The sequence below is a fragment of the Lepidothrix coronata genome, unplaced genomic scaffold (assembly GCF_001604755.1).
Source record: "Lepidothrix coronata isolate B3197 unplaced genomic scaffold, Lepidothrix_coronata-1.0 Scaffold109, whole genome shotgun sequence".
NCBI lineage: Eukaryota > Metazoa > Chordata > Aves > Passeriformes > Pipridae > Lepidothrix > Lepidothrix coronata.
Genome location: NW_016690289.1, coordinates 2,745,268 through 2,762,995, shown reverse-complemented (window position 1 = coordinate 2,762,995; position 17,728 = coordinate 2,745,268). Strand labels below are relative to the sequence as shown.

At 37.5% G+C, this 17,728-nt stretch overlaps 1 protein-coding gene across 1 annotated transcript in view; it reads left to right on the top strand.

Annotated features, from left to right (window-relative positions):
• ADCY2 (adenylate cyclase 2) overlaps positions 1 to 17,728 on the top strand; it is a 210,831-nt gene that overhangs the window by 125,269 nt on the left and 67,834 nt on the right. The window contains exons 5-7 of the mRNA XM_017824122.1: positions 11,826 to 11,974; positions 13,248 to 13,359; positions 14,405 to 14,532. Of these exons, the coding sequence (XP_017679611.1) occupies positions 11,826 to 11,974; positions 13,248 to 13,359; positions 14,405 to 14,532 (389 nt within the window). The remainder of the gene's footprint in view (positions 1 to 11,825; positions 11,975 to 13,247; positions 13,360 to 14,404; positions 14,533 to 17,728) is intronic.

The window sequence follows — 17,728 nt, the reverse complement described above, 5'->3', positions numbered from 1 at the left end:
GGGATGAGCTTCTGCAATGGAAGTTTCTTTTGAATTGCCCAAATAAGAAAGAACCTTTTGCCCCCAAATAATGTATAGAATTTGCTCACTGCATGGGCTGCAGTCCATACAGAGGTAGGCATGGCTGCAAAGGCTTAACCTTGCTGAATCACTGAGAGAGCTTATTCAAACTTTAAACCATACTTGGTATGGCAGAGCATGACTCATAGGTCTTTGGATGGAATAGCTACCAGTCTCAAACATGAGAGTTTTATTTACAGCATAGTTAACTTAGAATAAGTTAGAATAAGTTAACTCTTTACTTAAGGAAAGCTCAGAATCGTTAATGAAACAGAGGAAATAGCAAACTTGAAAATATATCTCTTATTGAGTCCTTGCAGAGCAAAGTTTCCTCCAGCTTCTTCTAGAAAGCCCTTCTATTTAACAGCTTCCAGTGGCTTCCAGCATTGAAACAACCTCAGCAAGTCCCTTTGGGGTCTCTAGGAAATCTTCTGTCACCTTTACACTTGCACAACAGTTTGCTCTGCAGAAGTCAGTTGCACTGTGGTAGAGTAATATCTCTCTTCTTCATGCTTTCTCCCTGATTGCTCCACCAGTCTTCAAGAAAGAAAGGTTCTTTCTGCTGCACCTCTCAGTGACTCTCACTTAGATGGATCTGCTTGATTCAGAGTGAAGCATTCCTTTCCAGTCACAACCCTTGGGGGAAAAAAAAAAGGCAATTATTTTTAATACTGATATTGCAAACTGCAAGCAAGCAAGTTCTGCAATGACCCAAACTGAATATATAGGGCCTTCTGTAGGAAGGCCCTGATTCATCAGAACACAACAGTGCGTTTAGCACATGTTCTGTGGATTCTTGGCAGGACTTAGTATTTGCATGTTGCTAAGCTGTGCTGAACGTGGCAATGCAAGTGCTGTTGTGGGGAAGACAACTATTTTAAGGTATACCTTGGAGGCAGGATTGAGAAGGAAATTTCCTCCCTCTTGCTTATTAATAACAATAGTGTACTAATAAAAATCAGAAAGTGTATTTTATAACGTTTCTTATTACAAGTGGCTGGAAATATATAGAAGTCTAATTTTTTACCATTTTCTTCAAAATTATATAGTGTAAATGGTACAAAAAGCAATATAAGTGTTAAAAAAGTACATATTCTGTAATTTTTGCTAATATCATACAGAAAGAGTTTTGAAGCAGTAAAAAAATTTCACCAAGAGGACTGGAACAGGAGTCAAGTATGAAAATAAACATCTTGTTACACTGAAGATGTAAATTTTTTGTTCTTCCATCCTTTCCAGGAATTATGGTTCCAGTAGCTTAAACATTCAGCATTATTATGCCAGTATTGCTGAGGTTTCACAGATGAATAATAAATTATGATCTTGTGAATTACATGGTAAAATGTTATTGGTTATATATTACCTTCTGGTTTCTTTTAGTTTTATCTCTTGAACAGCAACACAGTCCTCATTGTCAACACATTTTTCTGATAGATAGATCTGTTAATCTGTGTTTAAAATGCAGAGTTTCAAAATTAATCAAATTAAATAAAGGCATGGAGTATATTGATGATATATGCTGGAAATAATCAAAAAGAATTTTAGGTGAAGTCACAAACCATTTCCAGATTTCTCAAAAGCTTGGAATTTTTGTAAGGCAGTAATCATAGAATAGATTTAATTCATCCATACCATATTTGCCTTTAGAAATAACATTGCCACAATCAATCAGCTGCAGCTTTCGTATTTTTTTTCACATGTACAAATTTGCAGGCATCAGTGTGTAAACCAGGATTCCAAAACAATAGACATAGAACTATATCTATTTTAAAACCCTCAATATGTGAGGACAAGAATTCAGACCTAATATCTCAAGGGGAAAAACTGGACCCCATCTTTTCCAGTGCTGAAGGACATTTATCAAATATCCCCATTGGATTGCACATCCCAAGAGAGAGAAAGAGGAAGAGCAGCAGCCCTTGTGCAGAAGTCTGGGGATTAGAGATTCACCTGGAGTGCTGCAGTGACAGGAAATCTAGTACTTGCTTCAGTGATCTTTAAATGGTTTCATATTGGAGGTAATTAGTTTCACCTGAAAAGGCTGCTAGGGCTCAACCTCCAAAATAACCTCATGCTCACTGATAAGCATTTCTCCATGGGGATAGGAAGAGAGATGAGGTGTCATTTTGGCAGAGGACTGTTTTGAACAAGGGTTGCTTACAGAGAGCATTGTCTAACCCATGTATCTCCTGTTAAAGCATGAAAAGTTCTGGAGCTGACATCCCATTTCTGCACCACTGGTCACTGTGGCTCTGTACTGAGCCTATGCTAGTGGCCACAGATGCAGGCAGCTGATGTGGTGACCTGATGGGGGACACTGTGAATCAGTACATGTCAGCCAGAGCTGTGTCCAGCCTATCATGGGGAATATAAAAACAGCCGTGGAAAAAAACTTTTTTGTGTATAAAAAAATTACCCATTAGGCATCAAAACGTTATCTAGCCAGGGACCCATGGTGCCTCTGCCCAAACACAGTTCACAAGGAAACAGGCAACTGCTGGAGGCTGGACACAAGCTGTTTTGTGTAGAGGACCTCTACACCCAAGTAGGGTATCCTCACCTCTCAGGGGTTGTGACCCATGGACAGCCCATGCTGGAGCAGAGACACACCTGAGGGCACTGCAGCACATCAGTGTCCCAGGCCAGAGCAGGGACACTGAAGAAAAGGGCAGCAGAAACCATTAAGCACAGAGCAACAGAAGTGGTTAAGCACACAGTGACAGAAGAAACTATCAGGCTACTCTCTCAGCTTCCTACACTGCCTGTCTCCTCATCACAAGAATTTTGATGGACTGAGTATAATCCACAGCAAAAATAGAGAAAATTGAGACCAGAAGTGTGGAGGATAGATGATTGTGTAAGTGTCTGCCTCACTTATTTTCTTTTTTTTTTCAAAGCTGCAATAAGCAATGAGAGGTTTGTTTTTGTTTGCAGTAAATGAATTCAATTAAAATTGCCTGACTCTAGACTGTTTTGCTCACAACAGAGTCCCAAGCACATAGAGGTGCCTCTTTCCAGCCTGGAGCTAAGCACCTGCTGACTCTTAGTACAGAATCATAACCAATACCCTTTTCTGGGTATATTCCAATTATGTGGCCTCCTCTGACAGCTCTAATTTTTCTCAGTTGCATTTTTAGGATTCTGATTTTCTCTATGTATTGCACACACAGACTTAGTGCCTGTCCTCATGGGATGGGTGACAAGGCACTTGAAGGTCCGGTATTTGCCATTCCTGTCCTTCTGTGATTAAGCCTGAGTTTCTGTCTGCGTACCTATAGTACCTACCTAAGTACTTCTGAAACCACGGAAAATCCTTTGGAAAATGTACTGACAGTAATATGGAAAATGTTGTTCAGTAGTTTTAGAAAATGAAACCAGACTAATTCTGAAAGCTTTAACCCTTGCTATATTTTATGCTAACTTTTGTTTTGTGGTTAGGCCTAGTAATGAGTGTTAAGGAATAGTTTAGCATATACCTGCCATACTGTAAGTTCTTGTTTGTGTTTTTTTTTCCTGATCAGGTTCCTCGAAATAAAGAGAATTGGTTTTCAGAACTCTGGAGTTTTTTATTTGTTTTCCAGTCGGACCAAAGTTTTCCATTTAAAATTTTTTATCTTTAGTAGCTGGTGAATATAATCATTAAAGAGCAGTTGGGAGATTTCTACAAGATACATATTCAGTGACTAAGCAGAAGAGAAACTTCAATTCCTGAGACAGAGATATAATGCAAATCATTCTTGCTCCCTTTTATTTAGACCATTGTAAGGAAACAAAAGGTCTGCTTTTTGAATGCGGTAACAGTGTATACTTTCCAGACATCTGCCTGTTCTTTGATTTCTACCTAGTGTGAGTCAGCTTCCTCTGTCTGCAAGGCTAGGAAGCGAGCTGTTGAATGAACAGTGATGCTTACTGCTGTTCAGAAAAGAGGTGTTAAAATATACAGCTTGCAACATTAAAATTTATCAATGTTTCACAAGAAGTAGGACAGATCCTTACTGTAGCTTCATTTTTCATTAATATACAGGTGAAATAAACTTCTGCAATTAGGTTCTGTTTGAATAAACTTTTATCTCTATTTAAATAGGCTGTTTTATGGGCCAAACCTATGTTTAGTTACTTCTATTCTAGAAGTATTCTATTCAGAGATTGCTGTCTGGCCCTGCTTCTGACCTCTCTGTCTGACCCACTTTGAAGTGTTTATGAGCATCCTGACAGGTATAGCTGGGTGACCGATCCTTGGTTTTGATCCTTATTCTGTGGGGTGACTAACATTTGATCACACAAATGTGTGATATCTGTATAATATCTAATAAAATATTGGAAAATCACCAGCGACACACAGAAAGAAATCCATTCTTGCATGCTTAGTTGGTATTCTGTAAGTAGATGGCTAGAACATCAGCAGGCAATGTCAGAGGTAAAAGCAACCAGTTTCATGTTAACTAGAAGAGCATGGAGGAGTGATGCTGACAGTGTGCTTCAGACGTGATCATCTAACTTAAGTGTAGTGCTGTGGCTTAGAAATGCTTTTTGTTTTGCTTTGGATTTGATGCTTTCAACCACAGGGTTTCGCTCTAAGCTGGGCAGCTGAACAGGAAACTTCAAGCAGTACTCTTGAATGTCTTCCCTGACATTGCATGGATGGTTTGGAAGAAGGGAAATATGTGAAAAGAGAGATGAGTCTGGTTTTGTTCATTTCTATTGAAAAAATAGCATAAAATTCTTCTCAAAATGTGAAGCGAGATGTACTGGAGTTAAAGGGTTTATTGTTTAAAAGAATGGTATTGAGCAATTTCCAGCAGTGTAATACTTCACCATTATTAAAGGCTGATATAGTAATAAACATGTTAATCTCTTCAAACTGATTATTTCCAAAATGCTTCTTCTGTCTTTTCATCAGTTCTTTAAATATATAAAACTTAAAGCAAGAGCTAACAGGATCAGATGGAAACAAACCTTGAAGTTCTGTCAGTTAATTAAGCAGCTCTGGCTGTGTATGTCAGTATGTTCTGTTTACACTATTGTTTTGCTGTTTGATGACTCGTCACTTGACCACCCGCAGGATAGGCACGTATTCTGAAGGTGAACATCATTTGCAAAATTAGTCATAAAAAGCTTGCATATGCAAACTGTAATCTATGCATAAACATTGAACACCCCCTAAGTTCCGTGAAGGAATTTGTCTTTGCCAAATGTGTGATGAGCCTATGAATTTAAATGAGCTTTCAGATCCCTACCCTGAAAAAAACGTGACAGCGAAGCAGTGCTTCCAGGTAGCTTTAATGTTGTTTGGAGATGAAGGTGACCGGCTAGATGCTAGCTCTGCATTCACAGAGCTACTCAGCAGCAAATGAGCTGGGCACAACGCTGTTTATTTAGCCTGAAAAGTATTAAGTGTATTTCAGTCAAAAGCCTGCATTGACTGTACTGTTCTTGCAAAGCAAGCAAGTCACACCACTGATGTTTTGCCATTGCAAAATTGTTTGAAGACAACTCACCCCTTTCTGGAGGGATGGTTGGAGCTCAGGGACAGGTTGCCCCTCACCCACAGACAGAGGCTCCCTGGCAGCATCATGAGGGCTTGTCTGGCCCTTCCCTGGGCTTCACCCTGGCCCTGGTCCAATGCCGGCACTTGGGTGAACATCTCTCATCACCGTGGTCTGAGCTGGTGACCTGGGCCCCCGGCAGCCAGCATGAGTCTGCCCACTGGCAGCCCTTTCTCAGGGCTCTCTTTCCTGTGGGAGCAGCTCCCAGACACCTGTGACTTGTCTTCTGAAAGATAACTTAATGAGGGCATTTGCATTCCATGGCTGAGGAAATAGTGAGGACTGAGAGGATGGTGCTTTCATTTCTCCTGTGTGTATTGATTTTCTGGTGTTGATATTCTGGCTCCTGGCATTATCAACCTTGAAATGTCACCAAAAGGGTCATCAAAACAAAACATCTTTCAGTGCCATGCTTGGGGATTTTAAAAAAACTCAGTTTCCATGGGGAAAAAAAAAATAAATCATGAATGAATGTTGTTAGCAATGGGGGGCCCTTTAGGAGAACAGACGAGAACAGATGAGAGTTCATAGTTCTGTCCTGAGGAGAGATGTTATCTGTGGCATAAAGTCTGTGCTAGCCACAACTGGAAGCAAAAGCAGCAATTAGATATGTAAAAAAATGGTTCAGTATGGTAAAAGTTGTGATATGTAGATTTCTAGATGTCAGGAAAAATCCTTAAACTGTGTCTGATTTTGTCAAGGCCAGTAGCAGTGTTTTGGAAATATTCAAAGAAAAAAGTCATCATAACGAAGGGGCTGCCACAAGACAAAAAAAGTATAAACAATCAGTATGAAATAAAAGATGCTACTGTGATGGTTTTGCATTTGGAAAGAAATACAGTGATGTACTCAACAACTTGGTAGGAAATCGAGTCATATGAAAATATTTTTCAGTTTTTAATGGGGAATAGGTTTGGGTTAAATAACTTTCCAAAATCAGAAGATTTCAGTAAGATGTTTGATGCAATGTGCACAACGTAAAAGTACGGACACTCCCCATGAAAAGAGCACAGTCTAATGGATTTTGATTGGAGTAACTGGAAATTAGCAGTGGAGATGTTCAATGAGTTGGCATGTGTTTTATGTTCTGCAAGAACCACATCTCCTTGTTTATGCTATTATGTATTTTGTATTAATGATCTAGGAGGTAGGTGAAGACATTCATAGACAACCATTTTTGCAGAAACCACAAATATTGGTCTGATAGTAAATACTGTAATATGGAATACTTTATAAATTATATTAATCAAGAGAGTTTATAATAACTGTCTGAAGAGTCATAATTCTAGAAGCAAAGAGTATGGGCCAGAACTAGAATATTTCAAGGCTGCAACTTCGAAAAATATTTTGGAGACAATAGGAGACATGAAACGGCAGACAGGGAACTCCAGGAATGTCACAGCAGAAAGTTGTGCAGTGTAAATCATGGACATATTGAAAAGAATAAAGCAGGGGGGTAGGTGTGTGCATGTCTTTGTTTAGTGGAGCAAAATTTTAGGATTTGTGTCAAAAAAACTTTGAAAAATGATTGAAGGTTGTTTAGGTTTTTGAGAAGAGAGTGTAGAAAATACTTAGGAGCAGGAGATTTTTGGAGCTGTTTACCTGATCAAAGTTATCTGTGTTTGCAAGGAACAGAGTATGGACATTAATCTTGAACTGAGAAAGATATAACAGGGCCAAGACTTCAAAGTAAGAAATACACAACACATTTTAACAGTTTTTAACAGTTTTAACAGTTCAGCTAACTAACAACTAGAACAAACTGCAGAGGAGTTGATGAATTCTTCACCTCTTTATGTCTCTGTAATCAAGATTGAGTACCTTTCTCGGTGTGTATGAATAAAATTGATTTATTGGTCTTAGCACAGCTAATAAGATTGGTGGAGATTACTAACATAGGCTAAATTTAAGGGGATAATCATCTCCCCTCCCAGTCAAGAATCCAAGTTAACTTGAAGAAAAAGCAATTTACAACTATTTATCCCTGTAGGTGTATTTAAGAGAATGATGATGAGGTCTGGGTGAACAGTACCATAATTTGACAAACAAGTACCCTGTTGATCCCCATCTCTATCAGCTTCATAGCTATTTCATAATTTTGTGATCAGGAGTCACAAGATTCCTTTCCTGTAGGTGATCTCTTTATACATTTCAAGGGCAGTTGAAAATTTAATTATATTTATTAGTTATTTGTTATTTGTTTATTTGTTAACTTTGTTGTGAAGCGGAATGCATGTAAGGCTAATTGCTTCTTGAGCTCTTACTGCTGACTTCCTGACCTGATTTGTCAAACTTGCTAAATAGATGATTAAACATATGCCAGAGGAATCTGAAAACAAAATCCAGCCCACAGGAAATCAGATTTCATTATGATTCTATGATTCAGTGCCTTAAATGACATTGAAAGGGACAAAAATATCCCTATATGAGATTACAGGGACAAAAATATTCCTATAGTCCTTTACTGATCTACAAATATATAATTTTTCTGCAGGCTGCTTGAACATCAGAAGAAGCTTAACAACAAAGATGGACATTTCTTCCAGTAAGACCAAGATTTAGGCCTGCAGTTCCCTCCATAGAAAACAGAGAGAGAGATGCTCCCTCAGGAATTCAGTATTAGATTCTGTGAATTGCCTTGAAGGAGTGTTTCTCTCTACTGAGAGTAAGGCACTAAGCTAATTTTAATGTAATGAGTCATATCAGACTACTTTTATTTCTCCATGTCATTCTGTTGTCAATATTATTCAAGAGATCAGACTAGATGGAAGAGTATTTGACCTTTAAATCTATAAATTCTTAGAATTATGCTACTACAGTAAAGAGTTGCTAGTTGTGTAATCCTGTACATGTGAGTGAATCAGTATTGGTAGTTTACATAACAAAACAGGAATGAGCAAATAAATAAACCGTTATTGCCTCAAGCCAAGAAGAAGTTGATTTGTGAAACATGCACTTTAAAAAATGTACTGTACCAAGCATTTGAGGATATTTTGTTTGTTTGCTGCATAGCAGCATCATGATACTATGCAAGATACTCAAACACAATTGCCACCTTGCAGAATACAACAGACTCCCATGTTCTTTAAATGAGCCAAGCTAACTTTAACTAAACAAGTTTATCAAGCTGTAGAGGAATGGTGTGTAACTGCGAATCACTGCTAAAGTCATCTGTATAATTCAGGGAAAATTCTGACAAAGAAATCAACTTAGATGTGAGATTGAGATAAGGGAACTCAAATAACAGTGTGACATATACCATGGAAAATCTTTGGTTGGAGAATCCAGGGAGGATGTCTACTTGCTATCCTTCTGCTGGGATCCAGAGGAAGAAGAGAGAAGTACTTAACCCTACAGTATTGAAAGGCGCTATAACGTTGTATTCAGTACAGATTGTGAGCTCTGTCTTTTAGCCCTAGGACTTAAAAGGTCTCAGCTACAAGTGACTTGAGTGGTTGAGAGGAGAGCAATTGGTTTTGATGCTTCAGTTATGTTCTTTTAAGCCACTGGTGATGACAAAACAGGAAGGAAGAGGTGTTCTTAAGTGCTATGCGTATCTTTGGATCTTTTAGCAAAAAGAGAGGGAACAAGCAAGCAAGCATTTTGCATTTGTCTAGCTGACTAGCCCAGTCACAGTCTTCATAAGAAGTTAAGGTTCAATTTCTTTCACAATTGTCTTTTAGTGAAAGAAATGAAAATTAACAATCCACGTTATCACACAAGTGATAACTTCAGGATTGAAATGTGAGCGCTTGCAGCCTGCATGACGGAGAGGGTGGCTGAAGGCTCTAGGTGCAAGCTGGGCATGGCAAAGTATTCTACAGTGCTTCACCAATTGCAGTTCTCTAAAGCCATCTCTGGTTGCAACCTTCTCTTTTGTACAGTGGAAACAGAGGAAGGAAAACATTCTTTGGAGGGAATTCTGGTGTGGTGAACAGCTTCACCAGGATGCTTAAGCAGACTGGAATAGTGGTCTGGTCTGGAGAGAAAAAGGAGGGGAAATATTCCATCTCTCCTGATGTCCCCTCTCTTTTTTCCCTTCTCTCATATGATTCTTTGGCTTGTAGTTGACTTTACGGTTCTTCCTATGAAAACTTTTTCTCTTGCTTTTTCTCTTGCTTCCTTGAAAACCTTTGCTGCTTTTTCCTATGACCTTTGTCCAGCCTTTCTGGGTTTCAAACACATAAGCAGTAACCTAACGTTGAGTGTCTGCATCACTGTTTGTCTGGAATTATAACAGTCATAGGAAGATTGTGAACTAGCTTGCATTTACTAGCCATGGTACAACAGGAGTATGGTAATGTCCAATTGTAGCTCAGAGCATTCACCTCTTCATTAACTGTGTAATAATAATTATTAACAAGTACTGACCCATCCAGTACATCACAAAATAACAATTTTCTGTTAGATAAAGATCAAGTCGGAAGAATAAGCTTTCATTATGGAAAAAAAAATCTATTGTTTGTACAGATATTTTTTCCGTATTAGCAAAATGCCTCCACCAAGAACAAGTTGAAATGAAACATTGCCAGTGAACATAAGCAATGAAAATACATCGATCTCTTGGAAGTAAACTTGCTAAAATGCCTTAATATACTAAATAAAACTTTCATTTAAGAAACAAAGTCACATTAACATTTTGATGAAAAGTCAATTGTATATGTCCTTCTCAGTTGCAATGTGTAAAATCTGAGATCCTAGCAGTAGAAAAATGGTACTTCTTATTTTATTCTTCCCTAATTAGTGAGGCTAGAAACAGGTATGCTTTATCTTGAACATTTACTTCATGAGTCATCTTACGGTTTATGTGATATACCTTAGTATGCAAAATAAAGAACAGTCCATACCTATGTGAATCAAAATTATTTTTAGATCTCATCAGAGTGGAAAAAAAAAGAAAATTTTTAGTTCAATATTTACTTAGCGACAAAGCAAGATTCTGTCTTGATTCACTGAAATAAAGGTTTTTTACAAAGTATGTGTAGGATCAGTTTCACAGGGCCTCATATAACTTAGTGCTATGCTTACAAGTGCACAAATGCTATGAGGAATGTGAAGTTTTCCTTATATATGAGAGATAGCTGAGGTAGCTGCAAATATTCGAAGAGTCTGTAGCCCTATATTGTTATGCTCTACTCAAGGTCATTAGACCTGAACAGAAGTAATTATCCCAGGCAGAGAATTGGATTAATGGTTACATTTCTTCTGGTACCTTCATGAATAGAACTGCAAACTCTGCAAAAATACACTTTGTGAAACAAAGAGAATGTATCATTCTGAGTAACACCTGCAGATCATGCACATTTTGAGATTATCATTTCTTCTGGTTTAGCTGTCTCTCTCTCTGACTCTGACTAGGGCTTTCCAGATGCCTTCCCTCTCCTCACTGGCTCAGGGTTCTAGTTGTTGTGCTTAGCCAGAATTAGTCTCTCTACTCTTTTTCAGTTTCAAGATGGAGTATGATCAAAGAAAGAAGGTTTTTTTTGCAGAGTTCTTGTTGATCTGTTTTCCAGAGATATAGGACCTGAGTTTAAAGCTGTCACAAGTAAAATGGGCAAAATGAAAATGTACTGATGTAAGAGACCTTTGCAAAAGGAAGACCATAATGCCAACATATGATGAAAAACATGTAGGGTTTGGGGTTCTTTTAGTATTCAATTTGCTTTTAAGTTAATATTTAAAAAAAATATTTTGTCAAATGCAATAATAAAGTAAGGGGACAGTACATATCAAAATGGTCTGCAAAATTTCAAGATTTGCAATATTCCATGTCTGTATTTTATCTTTTATTTTCAGTCTAACAACTGCTAAAATTATAGCTAAACATTTAAAATACATTAAAAAAGAGATTTAGCCTATTCTACGTGAATTAGACTGCATTTCCCTTAAAGTCCTCTGAACTGGCCTTGCAGCTCTTGTTTTATTTGCTGCATACTACTCAGATATTGAATAGATTACTGTACATAACTTCTTCTGATATTAAGTTTAGCTTAAGCTTTTTCTAACCTTGAAGAAGCTAGGTATTACTTGGAAGCATGTATATATTCCTGTCATATTCTTCAAGGAACTGATTAACTTTGGAGGCCATACCAGGTCTGAGTGCAAACCTCATCAGAATGTTCTGCAGTATTGACAATAATGTGTGCCTTGCACAGTGTTGCTACCATACTAATTTTATTCTCCTTAAAGAAATTGTGGACATTTCATTTTAAACTTTAGGAGCGTCTTCTACTTTCTTTACTGCCTGCTCACATTGCCATGGAAATGAAAGCAGAGATCATTCAGAGGTTACAAGGTCCGAAGGCGGGTCAGCTGGAAAACACCAACAACTTCCACAATTTGTATGTCAAAAGGCACACCAACGTAAGGTATTGTACTGTAACAAAATGTATCAACAACATTCAGAAAAAAAAATGAAAAGAAAGTGTTAAGTGAGCAATTAAGAAAGCAATCCTTTTAATATGATTTTCAACAATTTAATGTTTATTATCTGTTAATCTGATCAAATGCTGACAATTCCATGTTCCAGAAAGTCACAAAGGTGATGATAAAATGAAGTTGTTTAGAAAAAGCCACACATTAACAGGCTCTTTTCATGTCTTCTTGGTCTGTTCAACCTGGAGGAGACTGAGGGGAGACCTCACAGCAGTCTACAATTTCCTCCTGAGGGGAAGAGAAGGGGCAGACACTGATTGACCAGTGACAGGACCCAAGGGAATGGCCTGAAGTTGTATCAGGGGAGGTTTAGGTTGGATATTAGAAAAAGGTTCTTCACCCTGAGGGTGGTTGGGCCCTGGAACAGGCTCCCCAGGGAAGTGGTCACAGCACCAAGCCTGACAGAGTTCAAGAAGCGTTTGGATGATACTCTCAGGCACCTGGTGAGACTCTTGGGGGTAGTCCTGTGCAGGGCTGGGCGTTGGACTCGATGATCCTTGTGGGTCCCTTCCAACTTGGCAGATTCTGTGATTCTGTGATTTTTCAAGTTAAAATATTAAATCTTGCTTTCATGTATACCAGTCAAAATTGTAATTCACGTCAGTTGTATTATTTTGATTTTGTGTTTTTCTTAACTGGAACGATTTCTCAGGCTTTATATCATGTAAATAGAGACAGCTGTATGACGTATGTATTTTACAAAGTACCTGAGAAAAAATATTCTGAAGGATCCAGTTATTTATTAATTCTAAACTTTAGTAGTTAGAGAAATAACTCACCATTTATTTCAGACAGTCTTCTTTACAATTTCTTTTGTGTGGCTTTTTGATTGGACAAGTTAGTTTGAATTACATTCTTAGATATTTTAATACACTAACAAATATAGGTACAGAATGTCTATAAATACCTGTAAATATAGGTATACTATAAAGGTAATACTTGAGAAGATAATACCTATAAAGATCACTATAGGTATATATTACCTATAATGCCTATATTACCATAGCACCTATTTAGGTAAATGTAGGTTTGCCTATAAATATAGTTGTATTTATTGCTCTTCATTTAGCAGTGGCTGTTTTGGGTACAGGCATACCCCTGTGAAGTCCAGAATGCTTATGCTCAGGTTTTGCTGTTGTTTGATAAATCTGAGTCCTGCAGAAGGAAACTGTGACCAAGATTCTGTTCAATTCTGTTTCTGTCTAGCATCTTGTATGCTGATATTGTGGGATTCACTCGCTTGGCCAGTGACTGCTCACCAGGGGAATTGGTGCACATGCTAAATGAGCTGTTTGGCAAGTTTGATCAGATTGCAAAGGTGAGTTTCTATGGGCTGCTACTGTTAGTTTAAGTAAGTAAGTCATCTTTAAAATATTTTTTTCTTCTCGGGATCTTCAAGCAGTATTTCTGAGACTTTGGCAGGAAGATTGGATTTGAAACATGAAGGAGAAAACTCTGGCTCTGGTCTGAGTGCATCAGTGTATTTCTATCAGTGTGGCAGTCTGTGAAACTCAAGATAGCTCTCTCTAATAGGACCAATAGAGACAGCCTATGGAGACCAGTAAAGCTTAATGGCAGATGAATACTTCTTTCAATAGCTTTTTTACAATAACAAGGATTATGAAACTCAAGATAGAAAAGTGTTAGTTTTCTGATCTCTGGAAAAGCATTTAAGAGACTGGAGGAGGAGAGAGACAATATTGATTGAAGCAATTTTAATCACTGACCTCAGCCTCTTGATTACTCAAGGAAAGAATAAAAAGCAAGTAGAAAATTTTCTTCTGTTTATTTAGGTGCTATTTTTAAAAAATTACATCAAACTTTATGTGTGAAGGTGAAATCAGAAACACCAGAGCATATAAAAATTTCCTGAGTTATTAGTTCAAAAACTATTGTCCAGTATTAGTTTTAAAAACATAAAAACCTTTACATTAAAATACATTGAATTATAGAAATACTATTATGACTGGTAGTTTCTGGAAGTATTCCATAGTACATCTTCAAAGATGTAAATGTGGAAGGCTAGGTCTTTTGATTTCATATTTCAAACAAAAAGGCTTTATTTTGATTGAGAATAGGATAGTTTGGCCCAGTTTTTTAATCTCAGCTCTGTACAACTCTGTGTATATATGTATTGCAGTGTATGTACTTCCCAATTGTGCCCCTTAAGGACCATAACAGGTGGAGGGCTCATCCATTCAAAACCCTAATAGCACTTCTGTTTTAGCAAGCCAAATCCTTCTCTACTGAAACAAGATTAAGTAGAATTTGCTAACATCATTTAAATCAGACTTTGTAACAGTAACCCTACATTTATGTATTTCAAGTTGGAAGTGACCGTCTCACCTTGCTTTTTCCTCTAGGAAAATGAATGTATGAGAATTAAAATCTTAGGTGACTGCTATTACTGTGTTTCTGGACTACCTATATCTCTTCAAAATCATGCCAAGAATTGTGTGAAAATGGGACTGGACATGTGTGAAGCCATTAAGTAAGTGCCAAACTAATTGTTAAATATTCAACAATAAAAATCTCTCTTTTATCTGTATCTGTGCTACTGGTTGAAACATTCAGGCCTGCAGTAGTTGGTGTGTTTCACTGAAAGGTCCAGTGTGGTTATCTTGAACTCAGCCTCAACGAAGAAATGTTTTAAAATGTTGTGTTGTGCAAGGCTATGTCATCACTACACCATAAAGATGATTAATAGCCTGGAACAGTGCTCATATGAGGAAAGGCTGAAAGAACTGGGACTGTTCAACCTGGAGGAGAGAAAGCCAAAGGGAAAAATCTCATCGTTGTATTTAAGTACCTGAAGTGAGAGCACAAAGAAAATGTAGCCAGGCTGTTCAGTGGTGCCCAGTGACAGACCTGGAGGCAATGGGCACAAACTGAAACACAGGAGGTTTCCTCAGAACTTTGGGAAACACATTGAGGTACTATAGAGAATTCTGTGCTTATCAACAGTATTTTGAATTTCTGGGTTACTCTGTATATCTCTTTTTTTTTTTCCCCATAAAAATTGTGCTTGTTCTGTCTTTGAAACAGAAAACAGAGCAAACTATTTGTGAATCATAATATGATTGCATTTGAAATAGCAGTTGTAACTTATTTCAAGTAACTCAAGTAATAACAGGAGACTTGATATGCTTGTGAAAAAGAAATATGGTTGTATCTGATGGATTAACATTTGTAAGACAGCTGAGGATACAGCTTGAAGAATCCTCTCGCTTATTATTGAAGAGTAGGTTGGGAACGGATTATAGACAACTTCAGCAGTTGTGGTGATGATGGCACTTCAAAGTCTTGCAAAAGGGCAGCTTTACCCCCTCTCAGCTCTGCACCTGACTGCTATCAGAACTCTCAATGCAGAGCTGAAATAACTCTTGTAAGCTACCTGCCTTGTCTGAGTTCTACCACCACATTTCAGGGATGTCTGCATATCATGCTGAAGGATCTTAAACCTGACTACACTGAAACTTCAGCTCAGTGTTGTAGTTTATTTGTTAAGTGAGTGTCTTATTCTGTTAGTTTATTCAGAAAACATTTTGTGAGGAAAGAACAATTAAAAAGCCTTCCGTGTCTTTTTTTTTCTTCTTTTTTTTTAACCAGGGTCAGAAAATTATACTTAAAATAATTGTCTGTAATTCATACCTGAAGTTATTTTTAGGTTTTAGGGATTAAACTATTGCAAATGGTTACTTATAGCAGTTATAATTAGTGGCGCAAATATCTTTTCTGTAGAAAAACTAAGTTTTCTTTGACTAAAATTACCGTAAATCTAGCTGAGCTACACTTTGCAAAACCATGTATCATGTGGAGGTCTGGATATTTGGGAGTCAGTACAGAAATCAGGTTGCTGCATTTTCTAAAATGTGGGGGGTTTTTTCCTCCATATGTGGTTGTACCTTACATTGTGTCCAAAAAGCCCATTTTTTAGATGGTACTTGGAGTACTTCTTCTTGACAAGCTTTAAAATGTACAGATTTGGTTGTCTCTTCAGTTTTTTTCACTGGATCCTTTCTCTTTTTCACTTAGACATACTAGACCAATACTATAATTAAAACATTTGCTTCCCTAGCATATTAGGAACTAAAGCTACCGTCCCTTCAGTAGAGCAGCTGGTAAAAGTGTCAGTCCTGAAGTTCTGACCCACTCTATTCATTGGCTTAAAAATGTTGGATTTTTTTCCCCAGCCTAGAATGAAAGCTTTCTGATTTAGATTTCAAAAGACCTGTGTGCTGTGTGAGAAATGTGAGTTAAAAGTATTTGCATAGAGTTTCTGATCAGCCTGTTTCTTTGTTACTTAAGAGAAAAAAGTATAGGAAGCTGGTGGAAAAACAATGCTAAACTCAAGCCATAAAATACCCTTCATGAAGAACTACAAGTATAATATCACACATCATAATGCAGTGTTTTACTTGAGCTCAGAGAGCAATCTGTCAGATTCTCACACTTCAGAACTTCCCAATTTTCTTGGAAATAACTTTCTGCTCAAGCTGCCATCAAGTATGTTCATTGTTAATGCTGTATGATCAGGTTCTCCTTGGTAAGAGCGTCCTTATAGACTAGAAAATTGTATGTTAGTTGTATAGCATATATGATCTCACTTTATTACTGTAGTCGGAAATCACAACGCTCCCATAGATGCCTGATTACCACGACCTGTTTACAGAAGAAGTGAGGAATCTGTATCCTTTGCTTTCAAATGCTTTTGAAGTATTATGTCAAGTGTAACAGCTTGCCACGAAATTGCTGATTATTAATCAACTCCGTATTTTGTTGTATGATTGCTTCATCTTTGTATAGAAGCATCTTCTGACATACTTCTGTGCTCTGTAAAATGAGAAGTAGTAGTACTCTTGCTGTTGGAAGTGTGTAACTCAATATGTTTGACTCAATCTAAAATATCTTTTTTGCCAGATACAAATTTTTTGCTATATTCAGTCACTGAGATGCAAACTGCCCCTTCAGTGTGTAAGCTACTGAAATAGAGGAGTTTGCTGTTTAGATTAACAAATCTGTATAGATTTTACCACCTGAATATGGTTTCAGTTCCAGTTCTCTTTGAAGCAAAAAAGAGGAATTCTGCCAAATTGATGGGTGATCTGTAGTACAAAGTCATATTCATTCTGGTTATCTAATGATGTGTAGCTCCATTTTGAGCAATTCAGCCTCACTATGCTATGGATTGTTTCCATTTAAACGTGGATCATAATCCCATTGATTAATTTCTTTGCTACTCTGCACTATGTTGGAACAAATCCAATGTTTCTTGTAGTCTGCAACCTGCTTGCCCAGGAGTGGGATGCTCAACCTATCGATCCATAGATGCCAGTGCTGCCTGTGATGTTGAGAGCCAGCCACCTTAACTGGGTTCTTTAAGGCTAGAGCTTATCTTTTAAGGCAAAATATGTTTATTTGTGAATATATGGGTTGTTTTCCTTCAGCCCAAACTCCACTCCTTTGTCTCTCTGGTGCCTTCTCAAAGACTGTCTCTGATTTGTTAGCATGAAATGAGTTCCATTTCAGAGGAAAGTAAAAGAAACTGTTGGAGGAGATGGTTATACCATTTTGAATGTTAGATACAAAATAAAATAGGGTTTTTAGGTATGTTTTCACTCCTGTAGGTCTAATCCCAAGGGAAAATATGCTTTTAAAATTAGCACTTTAGAGGGGAATAAATGCTC